At 43.1% G+C, this 12,593-nt stretch overlaps 1 protein-coding gene across 1 annotated transcript in view; it reads left to right on the top strand.

The window, feature by feature from the left end:
• Positions 1-12,593, top strand: part of PLXNA4 (plexin A4) — a 557,017-nt gene that overhangs the window by 343,836 nt on the left and 200,588 nt on the right. The window contains exon 5 of the mRNA XM_087968909.1: positions 10,064-10,164. Within this exon, the coding sequence (XP_087825035.1) occupies positions 10,064-10,164 (101 nt within the window). The remainder of the gene's footprint in view (positions 1-10,063; positions 10,165-12,593) is intronic.

The following is a 12,593-nucleotide window of genomic DNA, read 5'->3' as shown; positions in this document are numbered from 1 at the left end:
CCGTGACCTTCAGACACACAGCAATGGTCGTTAAGTGTGAACTGGTGGCCAAGCGTCCAAATTTTGCTCAGGCGGCCCACGAGGATGCTTGCAATGGGTTGTAAGTGCGAAAAATGGTCCTAACTCGGTTAATAAACAGTCACAGAATGAACTGTGGTAAGTCGAGGAGTAACTATATTTCAGAAAGTTTGACTCCCTTTTAACGGGGGAGGGGAGAAAGAAAGGAGAAACTACCCTGTTTCCCTGAAAATACGACCTACCCTGAAAGTTAACTCCTAGCTTGATTTTTACACCTGCGCCCAATATAAGCCCTACCCCCCAAATAAGCCCTAGTTAAGATCCCGCCCACTCCAGAGTGGATGGATAGAAATTAAGCTAGGGTGGGGATTGGTGGGGTGGAGCTGCCCTACTACTTACCTTTGGACAGGTGTAGCCAGGCCTCACACACCCCGACACCTGCCTTGCCGGCCCATTTCTTCTGCAGCCAGCAAGGCTGGCAAGGCTTTCCTGAAGGCCTCTGGAGCTGATACCGAAGCTCTGGATCGATCCAGAGCTCTGTTACTGGCTGCAGAGGCCTTCAGGAAAGGCCTTCTGCTGGCTGCAGAAGAAGAAGTTCCTGAAGGCCTCTGACAGAAGAAAGCCGGGGCTGGGGGAGCGATGCACACAAGTGAGGTTAATCAGTGGATGGCATCCCCCGAAAATAAGACCTGGTGCCTTTTTTTTTGCTGGCAAAAAATATAAGAGAGGTCTTATTTTGGGGGAAACACAATAAAACACACACACATTACACACAACTACTTAAATCCTGAAAACCAGCTACATCCTGCTGCGGAGAACCAAGCCAAATTAATTGCAGATGGACCTGGCACAGGGCAATGGGATGGGAGGTCACTTTGGATCCGAGCGCTGATGGGTGATGGTTGCTTAGCTGTTGTGTTCTCTGTGGCGGCCGACCTGACGTGTGGTGCCTCTCACGCCCTCATTTTATTAATTAGAGGCTCCGACACAAAAGCCCGATCAGCAGGGTACAGTTTTAATTAATCTCACCGCCAAGCGGTGGAAGGCAAATGTTCTCAAAAGAGCCGACAGACCAGCAATTAGACAACAGCATCCAGAGCAGCCGTGCAAAGCTGGGCACACAATGTTGGCATGAGGCTGTAACCATCTCCCAGCTAGTCATTTGTGTAATCGAGGAGGGGAAGTGTTGCTTTTGCCCCTCTTCACCTGACAGCCTTTACAACAGCTTTCCAGACTCTGTTGCAGTTTTTAATGTCTCCCTGCCTGTCTGTCTGTCTCTATCTATCTATCTATCTATCTATCTATCTTATCCCTCCATCCATCCATCCATCTAGCTATCTATCATTCTGTCTATATACCTACTACCTATCTATTGATTCATTTATCTATCATTATATATATATATATATATATATATATATATATATATATATATATATATATATATATATATATATATATATATATATATAAAGAGAGAGAGAGAGAGAGAGATATCTTTGGTTATTGGGTTTTCTCCCGCGTAAGATTAGAAGTATCTAGGCAACGTTTGATGAAGTCTCATTCATCATCTTCAGGCTTCTGTCTTCGACTCTGTGCTTCTCAGAGTGAATCACTCTGAGAAGCACAGAGCCAAGACAGAAGCCTGAAGATGATGAATGAGACTTCATCGAAATGTTGCCTAGATACTTCCAATCTTACGCGGAGAAAACCCAATAACCAAAGATCCACATACAAATACCATGAGAACCTCAGAAAAACACACACACACACACACACACACAAACACACACACATATATATATATATATATATATACATACATATATATATATATATATATATATATATATATATATATATATATATATATATATATATCGATCTATCAATCTATCATTCTATAAAGTATCTCTATATCTATCTACCTATCTATCTCTATTGATCTATCATTCTATAACTATATCTATCCTTCCATCATCTATCTATCTATCTATCTATCTATCTATCTATCTATCTATCTATCTATCTATCTATCATTCTATATCTATTGATCTATCAATCTCTATCTCTATCTCTATCTATCTTTGCATATCGCTTGGGGGTGATTTATTGAAAGATGAGAATAGAAACGGTGACAGTGGACAGGAGAACATTTGAGAAGGGTGGATGGTCTCTTCAGTCCAAAATTCTGTAGCAAAGGCCTCTGAAATATTTACAGGGAAAAGGTGGGTGCTTTCTTTCTCTTCTTGAGATATCTGGGCTCAGGCCTAGTGGCGTTATGATGAACTGATAGATCCCTTCTCTCCCCCTACTTCTCCTTCACAATTTGACCTATTGGTATTCCTTTTTTTAAAAAAAGGATTTATTTGTATAGCACAGGGGTGTCAAACTCGATTTCATTGAGGGCCGCGTCAGGGTTGTATTTGACCTCAGGAGCAGAAATGGCCTTCAGCAGGTTCGGATCAGTTCTGGAGAACTGATAGTGGAAATTTGGAGTCGTTCAGAGAACCGGCAAATACCATCTCTGACTGGAGATTTGACAGTATCCTTCCCCTGCCACGCTTACCAGGCCACACCCACAGAACTGGTAGTAAAAAAATAATTGAATCCCACCACCGCTTGGGAGAATGGGGCAGGGGGGCATGACCAGGGGGCATGGCCAGCTCGATGTTACTTGTGTTGGGGGCACCTGTGGTGGCCCGAGCACTCGGCCAGTGAAAAAATGGGCTACCGAGCTCTGTTTTTAGCTGCGATGGCCTCCTGCAACCTCTGCCAGCAAAAATGGAGTTTGGGAGGGTTGCCTGCCTGGCAGAGGCACCGCAGGCTGGTCCTTTGCTGTTTCCAGGGTGGCCCTGTGGGTCAGATCTAAGCACTCCATGGGCCAAATCTGGCCCCTGGCCCTTGAGTTTGACACTCCTGATATAGCACATATAAATCATCTGAAATGGGTGTCAACTAAAAAAATAACTTATTTGGTCTCTTTAATTGCCAGCAGAAAAGGAGTGGGGGAAAGTAGTGCATTCCTTAAATGTTTCAGATAACTGCTAAGCGGCCGAAGATTTTGGCATGCAAGATTATTACTGGAGAGCATGATTGATGACTCTTGGCTATGGATGTGTCCCATTGGAGAATACATCCAGGGGATGGGGGGGGAAGATCAGGGTCAAGGGTGAAATGAACAATGTGTCTTAGAGTCGGGCTGCACCCAGGTAATGCTGACATGGTCACTCCTAATAAATCAATTTTTTTTTTACTCTGTGAGATGCAGCTAGAGACTTATGAATTGAATGGGGGTGGATTTGTTGGAGCCCTGACAATAGGAGCTCCTGTCTGAGGGTTGAACTAGCTAGAAGATCCCTTCCAATTCTGCTATTCTGTTCTGTTAGGAAATGATTAAAGGCCTGGAGGCTAAAACATATGACGAACGGTTGCAGGATTTGGGTATGGCGAGTCTAAAGAAAAGAAGTAGTAGTGGGGACATGATAGCAGACTTCCAGTATTTGAGGGGCTGTCACAGAGAATAGGGGGCAGTGGTGGGATTCAGCCGGTTCGCACCGGTTTACAAGAACCGGCTGTTAATTTTCTGAGCAGTTTGGTGAACTGGTTGTTGGAAGAAATCATTCGGGCAGAGAACCGGTTGTTAAATTATTTGAATCCCACCACTGGGAGGGGGTCAAGCTATTCTCCAAAGCCCCTGAAGGCAGGACAAGAAGCAACGGGTGGAAACTCTCATCAAGCAGAGAAGCAACCTGGAATTAAGGACAAACTCCCTAACAGTGAGGACAATTAACCAGTGGGACTGCTTGCCTCTAGAAGTTGTGGATGCTCCAACACCGGAGGTTTTTAAGAAGAGATTGGACAGCCACTTATATGGAACAGTATATAGGGTCCCCTGCTTGGGCAGGGGCTTTATTCAGAGTTTTGCAGCGTTAATTCAACACCAGAAAAATAAACACAGATGGCTGATGCTTCGTTTAACGTCTTTATAAACATAATAAGTAGATTTTACCAACCAGCTGTAGATTTCTCCAACATGGAACAAACCCAAACAGAAATAAACATGTTGCAAGTAACTTCAGAGCAGAGCTCCAGTCTTCAGCAAGCAAGCAAGTTAGTTTCATCTTCAACAGACAGACTCAGAGCTCAACATAGCTGCAGAGTTGCAGAGCTTAGTACAGAGCCATGCCTAGGCTAATTCTAGTTTCAGTTTCCAGCCTAGGCTGCTTCTAGTTTCAGTTTCCAAACTGTCCTCATTGGCTGATTTAGTTGCTATGCCTATTCATTGGCTGACCTTGTTACCATGCTTTATTCCAGTTCATGAATATACTCTGACAGGGTTGGACTAGACGACCTCTAGTCAGGAGGGGAAACTCACTTTCTCTTCCGACCTGTGAACCCACAAAGCCACAATCGACAAAACTGATTGCCTTGTGTCTCGGTGTTGCATCGAGCCCGTTCTCCCCACCTGCTGGAGAAAATGTCTTGTGCGATAAGGAAAGAGCACTTCAAGGTTGGGTAGATGTTATCTGAGAAGCTTTTTGCCACCTCAATTGGCAACAGGGGAATTTAGAGCTGGCAAAAATACCATCGAAGCTAGAAGTCCATTTCAATCAGCCCTCCCAGATCTCAAATGAAGAAGAAGAAAAAAAAGTGAAATAAATCTGATTTATTTCTCTGCCTTCAGGAGGCCTCAAAGAGAAATGGATTTCTGGATCGATTTGCCCGAGACACAAAATACAAAACCTTGTTTTTGCAGACACCTGCAGAGCATCCTCAACTTACGACCATAAGGGAACCTGTCATGCCCCTGTTGGAGTCTGACTCCAAGGGAGAAATGGAACAGCTGACAGGGAGTGGGAGTGTGGCTCCTGTGGTTGTGGAGGAAACTGGGGAAGGGCACAGTCCGGCTGGGCATTCAGAGGAAGACCCAGGCCCATCCCCTCTTCATCCTAGGGCATGCAGGGAGGAATGGATAAGGGAGAAATGTGAGTGGCGTAGTCTACAGGGGAGGAAGGGGCCCTGATCCCCTTCATGGGCTGCAGCTGGGAGGACTGGTTAAAAGGACAAACTGCGCATGGCAAAGGTGCTGGAAGCAAAGCATGCATTATTCTTTTCAGAGATTATCTGTATTTTGGCTTCCTCCCAACTGTGGTTGCTGCGTTATCTGGTAGAAGTCTGCAATTAATCATCCTTGCCTGCTGTAGTAATTCCTTCAGTGTGGTGTGTTAGGTTTTTTATTTTGAATTAACTTTACTTAATTCGGACTGCATTTGCTCCCTCCGTAAACTGTTTTCTTTAAGAGTTTGATATCCTGCTGAGGATAATTGGACAGTGGGGCCAAGTTGGAGGCTTTAAAGGGACTTTCTTCTATTTTTATGACTTGGTTATTTTTGTGTCACACCCCGGGTCATCACAGAACCTGTCTAGGATGGTTGTAAATTGTGACTGTCGTAAAACAGGTAGCCCAAGTGAATGACTCGATTTTATGACCTTTTTCCTGGCGGTTATTAAGCAACATACCACAGGCATTAAGCAAGCTTTGGGGGCATTTTAGTTGAAAACTGGAAATAAATTTCAGGTTTCTGCAAAACGAAGTAGTCTATCGACTTACAACAGTTCATTTAGTGACTGTTCAAAGTTACAACGGCACTGAAAAATGCAACTTACGACCATTTTTCACACGTATGACCTTAGCAGCATCCCCATGGTCATGGGATTCAAAATTCAGATGCTTGGCAACTGATTCACATTTACGACGGTTGCAGTGTCCCGGGATCAAGCAAATGGGGAAGCCAGATTCACTTAACAACCGGGTTACCAACTTATCAACAGCAGTGATTCACTTAACAATGATGGCAAGAAGGGACAAAACCCGCTCCACAAATGTCTCACTTAGCAACGGTAATGTTGGGCTCCATTTGTGTTTTGGTGGGATCCCGTAAGGTAACTTAGCGACCAACTTCAAAAGGTCCCTCAGCAGCCCGTCATAAGTTGAGGACTACCTGCATTGCTGTGTTTGCATTACAGGCTGGAACTAAAATCCGCTTTCTGGTGGCTTAATCAGATGTCCTGTTCACATAATGTGTTAAGAGAGTGGCTAAAATTCTCAACTGCGATTGCTGCAGTTTGCAAACTTTTGCTGAAATTCGAGACAGGAGAATAACAAGGGAAATAATAATGTATGGTGTAGTCCTTGACGTGCAAACACAGTTGAATCCCAAATTTCTGTTGCTAAGTGAGACAGTTGTGAAGTGAGTTTTGCCCCCAGCCCTAACCCTTTCTGGCCACCGTTGTTAAGTGAATGATTGCAGTTGTTAAGTTAGTCACATGGTTGTGAATAGAATAAAACAGAATAAAATAGAATCTTTATTTAGAACAGAATAGAATAGAATCTTTATTGAGAATAGAATAGAATAGAATCTTTATTTAGAGTAGAATAGAATAGAATCTTTATTGAGAATAGAATAGAATAGAATAGAATAGAATAGAATAGAATAGAATAGAATAGAATAGAATAGAATAGAACAGAATCTTTATTGAGAATAGAATAGAATCTTTATTTAGAGTAGAATAGAATCTTTATTGAGAATAGAATAGAATAGAATAGAATAGAATAGAATAGAATAGAATAGAATAGAATAGAATAAAATCTTTATTGAGAATAGAATAGAATCTTTATTGAGAATAGAATAGAATCTTTATTTAGAGTAGAATAGAATAGAATCTTTATTGAGAATAGAATAGAATAGAATAAGGAATAGAATAGAATAGAATAGAATAGAATAGAATAGAATAAGGAATAGAATAAGGAATAGAATAGAATAGAATAGAATAGAATACTTTATGACTGACTGAAAACCCCTTATAGACTTTTTGCATGACACAGAGAGAGAAAAAATTCAGCTGTGATTTGTGGGTCTGATGGTTGTGGGGGGGGGGCGGGATATCAGATAGTAGAAAAATAAGTGTGAATTTTATTTTTGTTACTCTCGGAAGAGATAAGTTTGTAATTGCAGTTGCTGCCAAGAGAAGTAGAATAGCAAAGGTGGAGGGGATCTTGGAGGTCTTCTAGTCCAACCTCCTGCCTAGGCAGGAAACCCTGTACCATTTCAGACAAATGGTTATCCAATCTCTTCTTAAAAAGTTCCAGTGTTGGAGCATTGACAACTTCTGGAGGCAAATTGATCCACTGGTTAATTATTCTAACTGTCAGAAAATTTATCCTTAGTTCTAAGTTGCTTCTCTCCTTGATGAGTTTCCATCCATTATTCGTTGTCTGGCCTACAGGTGCTTTAGAAAATAGCTTGAATCCTTCCTCCTCTCTGGGGCAGCCCCTCAAATACTGAAAGACTTCTATCCTGTCTCCCCTGGTCCTTCTCTTCCCTAGACTAGCCAGGCCCAGTTCCTGCAACCATTCATCAGACATTTTAGCCTCCAGTCCCCTCATCCTCCTGGTTGCTCTTCTCTGCACTTTTTCTAGAGCCTCAACATCTTTTTTATAGTGTGGTGACCAAAACTGGATGCCATATTCCAACTGTGGTCTTTCCAAGGCCTTATAAAGTGGTATTATTAACACTTCACGTGGTCTTGATTCTATCCCTCTGTTTATGCAGCCCAGAACTGTGTTGGCTTTTTTGGCAGCTGCTGCACACGGCTGGCTCCTATTTAAATGGTTGTCCTCTAGGAGTCCAAGATCCCTCTCACAGTTGAGTGAGGTACCACATATACTGTCCCTGTGCGTTTTGTTTTTCCTGCCTCAATGCAGAACCTTACTTTTTTTTCTTTTCTTTTACTTTTGTAAGCGAATCTGGCTTCTCTAGTGACTTTGCTAGTCAGAAGGTTGCAAAAAATGATTGATATATGTGACGTGGGACAGCGCAATAACTCTGAACCCGTTTTCAAGCATCCCAATTTTGATCACATGCCCATAAGGATGCTATAATGGCTGTAAGTGTGAACAGTGGCCATAATTCCACTTTTTCCCGTGCCGTTGTAATTTCAGATGGTCACTAAAGAAATAGTTGTAATAAAAAAACTGCCTGTATAACAAAATGGGCTAAAAAGTTTTTTTGGCTGTAATGTACAAATGGAATCAATGGGAAAATATGTGGTTGAAAGAATTGATATTTATATTAAGTTCCAATCCTAAAGATAATTTTTTTATTAAATGATATGCTATGGTACATGATGGCAGAACGGTCTAAAATGTATAAAGATACTTCAGATTTATGCTGGAGATATGGACAATCTAAAGGGACATTTTGTCATGTTTTGTGGACATGTAAAAACAGTTTTAAAAAAAGAAAGAAAATTGGATGCAAATACATGCATAAATTCAGAAGAGTTTAAAATACAATTAAAACCCGAAGCTGCTCCTTTGGGATTAACAGACAGACAGTTTGAAATAAATCACGGAGGCTTCATTTTATATATGACAACTGCGGCGAGATTATTATATCCTCAAAAGTGGAGAGGTTTGACACTATCCACAATGGAGGAATGATTGGTGAAGATGATGGAACTTGCAAAGAAATCTCAATTGACTTCCTTGATTAAAGAAATGACAATATCTACATTTATGACTGGCTGGAAACCCCTTATAGACTTTTTGCATGACACACAGAGAAAAAAAAAATCCAGTTATGATTTGTGGGTCTGATGGTTACGGGGTGGGGAAATCATGTAGTGGAAAAATAAGTGAGAATTTCCTTTTTGTAACTCTAGGAAGAGATAACTTTGTAATTGCAGTTGCTGCCAAGAAAATTAGAAGCCTTTCTTTCTATTTTTTTTCCCCTGCAGATTTACCATTCCCTTTCTTTTTTTCCTTTTTACTTTCTTTCTTGACTTTCTATTAGGTTTATATACTGGATGGATGGATGGATAAGTAAATAGGTAGGTGAAAGATAGAGAGCCAGAAGAAAGAAAGAAAGAAAGAAAGAAAGAAAGAAAGAAAGAAAGAAAGAAAGAAAGAAAGAAAGAAAGAAAGAAAGAAAGAAAGAAAGGGAGAGAGAGGGAGGGAGGGAGGGAGAGCGGGAGGGAAGAAGGAAGGAAGGAAGGAAGGAAGGAAGGAAGGAAGGAAGGAAGAGAGCTAGATAGCTACTTGTAGCTAGCTGACTAGCTAGCTAGCTAGGGTAGGTAGGTAGGTAGGTAGGTAGGTAGATAGGTAGATAGGTAGATAGATAGATAGATAGATAGATAGATAGATAGGTAGGTAGGTAGGTAGGTAGGTAGATAGATAGAGAGATAGATAGAGAGATAGATAGATAGATAGATAGATAGATAGATAGATAGATAGATAGATAGATAGATAGATAGATAGATCGTTAAGTATCTTTATCAGTTCTGGGAGTGAGGGTGAGAGAAGGAGGAGGAGGAGGAGGAGGAGGAGGAGGAGGAGGAGGAGGAGGAGGAGGAGGAGGAGGAGGAGGAGGAGATCAGTGCTAAATGAGAGTGGGGTTTGCTCTTATTTATATATACTGGTGGCTTGCCCTGTTGGTGTGGGTGGAGGTGTTCTTGTTTCTTGATTGAGCCGTTGTTTACCATTTGCTTGTATGAGTTGGCAGCTCCTTGATTGAGGTATTATTTACTTCTCATTGTTTGTCTAGTGTTGATCTCGGTGTTATCTCCGCTTTACTTGGTGTTGATTGTTGACAAGGAAGCGCTTTGGTCCTTTGGTTTCCTGTTTAGCTTTTGGATTGTCTCTTGTAAATGGTACGTAGACGTTGTTTATCTCTACGTGCCTGTTGATGGCTCCTGTGTCTGATTGCTGCCTGCTCGTTTTTCAGCCCCAAGCCTGGCATCTCTCTACACGAAAGTTTTATATCCAGCTTAAGCCTGCCAATCACAGCTTGTTTGTTTTGGCTTCCATGGTAAAATTGTTGCCGAATTTGGAGTCCTACCAACTTATTCAGATCGTGGGACTTATTTCCTCAAGATTGAACGTTTAACCGCCTTGCTGGACAGGACTGTTAACAGGTTAGGAACCTGTGTGGACCTGTGTCCCGAATTGTTAAAACTTCTCTTTCTTTTTGTCCCCCCACAGCTTATCCGCGTACCGGTGGAATCTTGCGAACAGTACAAAAGTTGTAGCGAGTGCCTGGGCTCAGGGGACCCCCACTGCGGATGGTGTGTGCTTCACAACATGTAAGTGTGACTCGCCGGGACGAGAGAAGACGGTTGCATGCATCCTTTTCCCTTCTCCTCTTCTCCCGTCTCACCTTTTCTCACCCTGGGGCGTCAAAGGCAACGAAGCTGCAAATGGAGAGGCCCATCCTCCAGAGAGGTGGGAAGCTGGTTCATTGGACATGGACCTCTTGGCTTGGGAAGAGGCGAGGAGGAGAGGGAGGGAGGAGTTGGGGACTTCTTGCTAAAGCAGAGCTGTCTCTGCCGATTGGTTGCTGGGAAAGGCTGCACCTTCGTCCATTCCTAACATCTCATTGGGAGGCTGTGAGTTCTAGTCCCGCCTTAGGCATGAAGGAAGGCGATTGGGTGACTTTGGGCCAATCACCAGGAGGCTGTGAGTTCTAGTCTCATCTTAGGCATGAAAAGCAGCAGGGTAACTTTGGACCAATCGTCAGGAGGCTGTGAGTTGTAGTCCCGCCTTAGGCATGAAAGGCGATTGGGTGACTTTGGGCCAATCATCAGGAGGCTGTGAGTTCTAGTCCCGCCTTAGGCATGAAAGGCAATTGGGTGACTTTGGGCCAATCACTAGGAGCCTGTGAGTTCTAGTCCCACCTTAGGCATGAAAAGCAATTGGGTGACTTTGGGCCAATCACCAGGAGGCTGTGAGTTCTAGTCCCGCCTTAGGCATGAAAGGCAATTGGGTGACTTTGGGCCAATCACCAGGAGGCTGTGAGTTCTAGTCCCACCTTAGGCATGAAAAGCAATTGGGTGACTTTGGGCCAATCACCAGGAGCCTGTGAGTTCTAGTCCCGCCTTAGGCATGAAAGGCAATTGGGTGACTTTGGGCCAATCACCAGGAAGCTGTGAGTTCTAATCCCACCTTAGGCATGAAAAGCAATTGGGTGACTTTGGGCCAATTACCAGGAGGCTGTGAGTTCTAGTCCTGCCTTAGGCATGAAAGGCAATTGGGTGACTTTGGGCCAATCGCCAGGAGGCTGTGAGTTCTAGTCCCACCTTAGGCATGAAAAGCAGCAGGGTAACTTTGGACCAATCATCAGGAGGCTGTGAGTTCTAGTCCTACCTTAGGCGTGAAAGGCAATTGGGTGACTTTGAGCAATCTCCAGGGGGCTGTGAGTTCTAGTCCCCCACCTCTGTGATTGCTGAGGTTTTGAATGCTTTAATGTTTTTTATGCTGTCAGCTACCCAGGAAAGTCCTTGGATACGGAATGGGCAGCAAATAATTTTCATAAACAAAGAAACTTTTAAGTCCACCATGTTAAATAGCACCTACCTGGGGAACCAAAACAATGGTTTTGGCAGGGTGGGTGGGAGGAAGCGAAATGACCTGGAAGCAATGGGTGCCACTCGGAATCTTTGATTCAATGCTTTCTGGAGAAAAAGGCCTCTCTTTTTGGGGGAAAAGACTCTGTAGTTTCTTCCCCAAACCCCAAAAACTTTAACCTTAGACTGTCTACTATTGACCTCACCCCTTTCCTAAGAGGTCTGTAGGGGGCGTGCATAAGCGCACCAACGTGCCTACCGTCCCTGTCCTATTGTTTCTCTTATTCTTTTATTTTTCTTATATGTACCCATTTCATGTATTCACAACTATGTATACATTTATACTTATTATCTTGTAAACAATTGGCAAATCAAATAAATAAAATAAATAAAATAAATAAATAAATAAATAGAAATGACCCAACCCAGGGGGAACACTTTCTTTTCCTCCAAGCCTTGGTGGAAAACTGAGCTCCTCCTTTTGTGTTCTCCGCATGGAGCCTCTTCAGAACTATGGTCTAGAGAAGCAATTGGCCGCTTAGCCGGTTTCAAAGGCGATCTCAGGGCGCTGGCAGTCAATGTTAAAAAAAAACCCTCCGGCCGTGAGTCAGTTGCGGCTTGGCTATTCACGGAGACGCCACAACAGGCCTCTTTCCTTCCTCTGTTCTCTGTGCCATTCACGAAACTGGCTTCTTATTTCCACTTCCCCCGATTCTATAGTTGAGAGAATTGATTTCTCCACAGCGTTTCGGTCTTCGCCATGCAGGAGGAAAGGCGTCCCGGCATACAGCAGGCATAGAGGGAGTTGGAAAGCAGAATGGAAACAAAAAAAAAGAGGGGGTTGTTTTCTATAAGGCAAGGAGAGAAATTTGGAAGAAAGTGGGCCTTAGAAAGTTTTGTATTAGCTAGCATCTGATTTTTTTTTTTAAATGTTCTGTTCGGCTTCCAAGAAAGGCGACCGTCTTGGACGAAAAATCCAGGGAGCGTTGAAAGATTTGAGTCTGTGTATCTCCATATCTACTGGGTGTCACGAATGAAGGCAAATCTGCGTGTCCCAGGATAATGGTGCAGGATCCAATCTGGGTCAGTCATCGAGTCCAGAAGTTTAGTCTTCTGAACTTTCTAATTTGTGCTGGAGCCCAACCTCGGAGAAGTTCCCTGTGAATGAG

The sequence above is a fragment of the Notechis scutatus genome, chromosome 6 (genome assembly GCF_049901735.1).
Source record: "Notechis scutatus isolate UNSWTSFEM ecotype Mainland chromosome 6, rNotScu1.2, whole genome shotgun sequence".
Taxonomy (NCBI): Eukaryota; Metazoa; Chordata; class Lepidosauria; order Squamata; family Elapidae; genus Notechis; species Notechis scutatus.
This window is presented reverse-complemented; position numbering and strand designations above follow the sequence as displayed.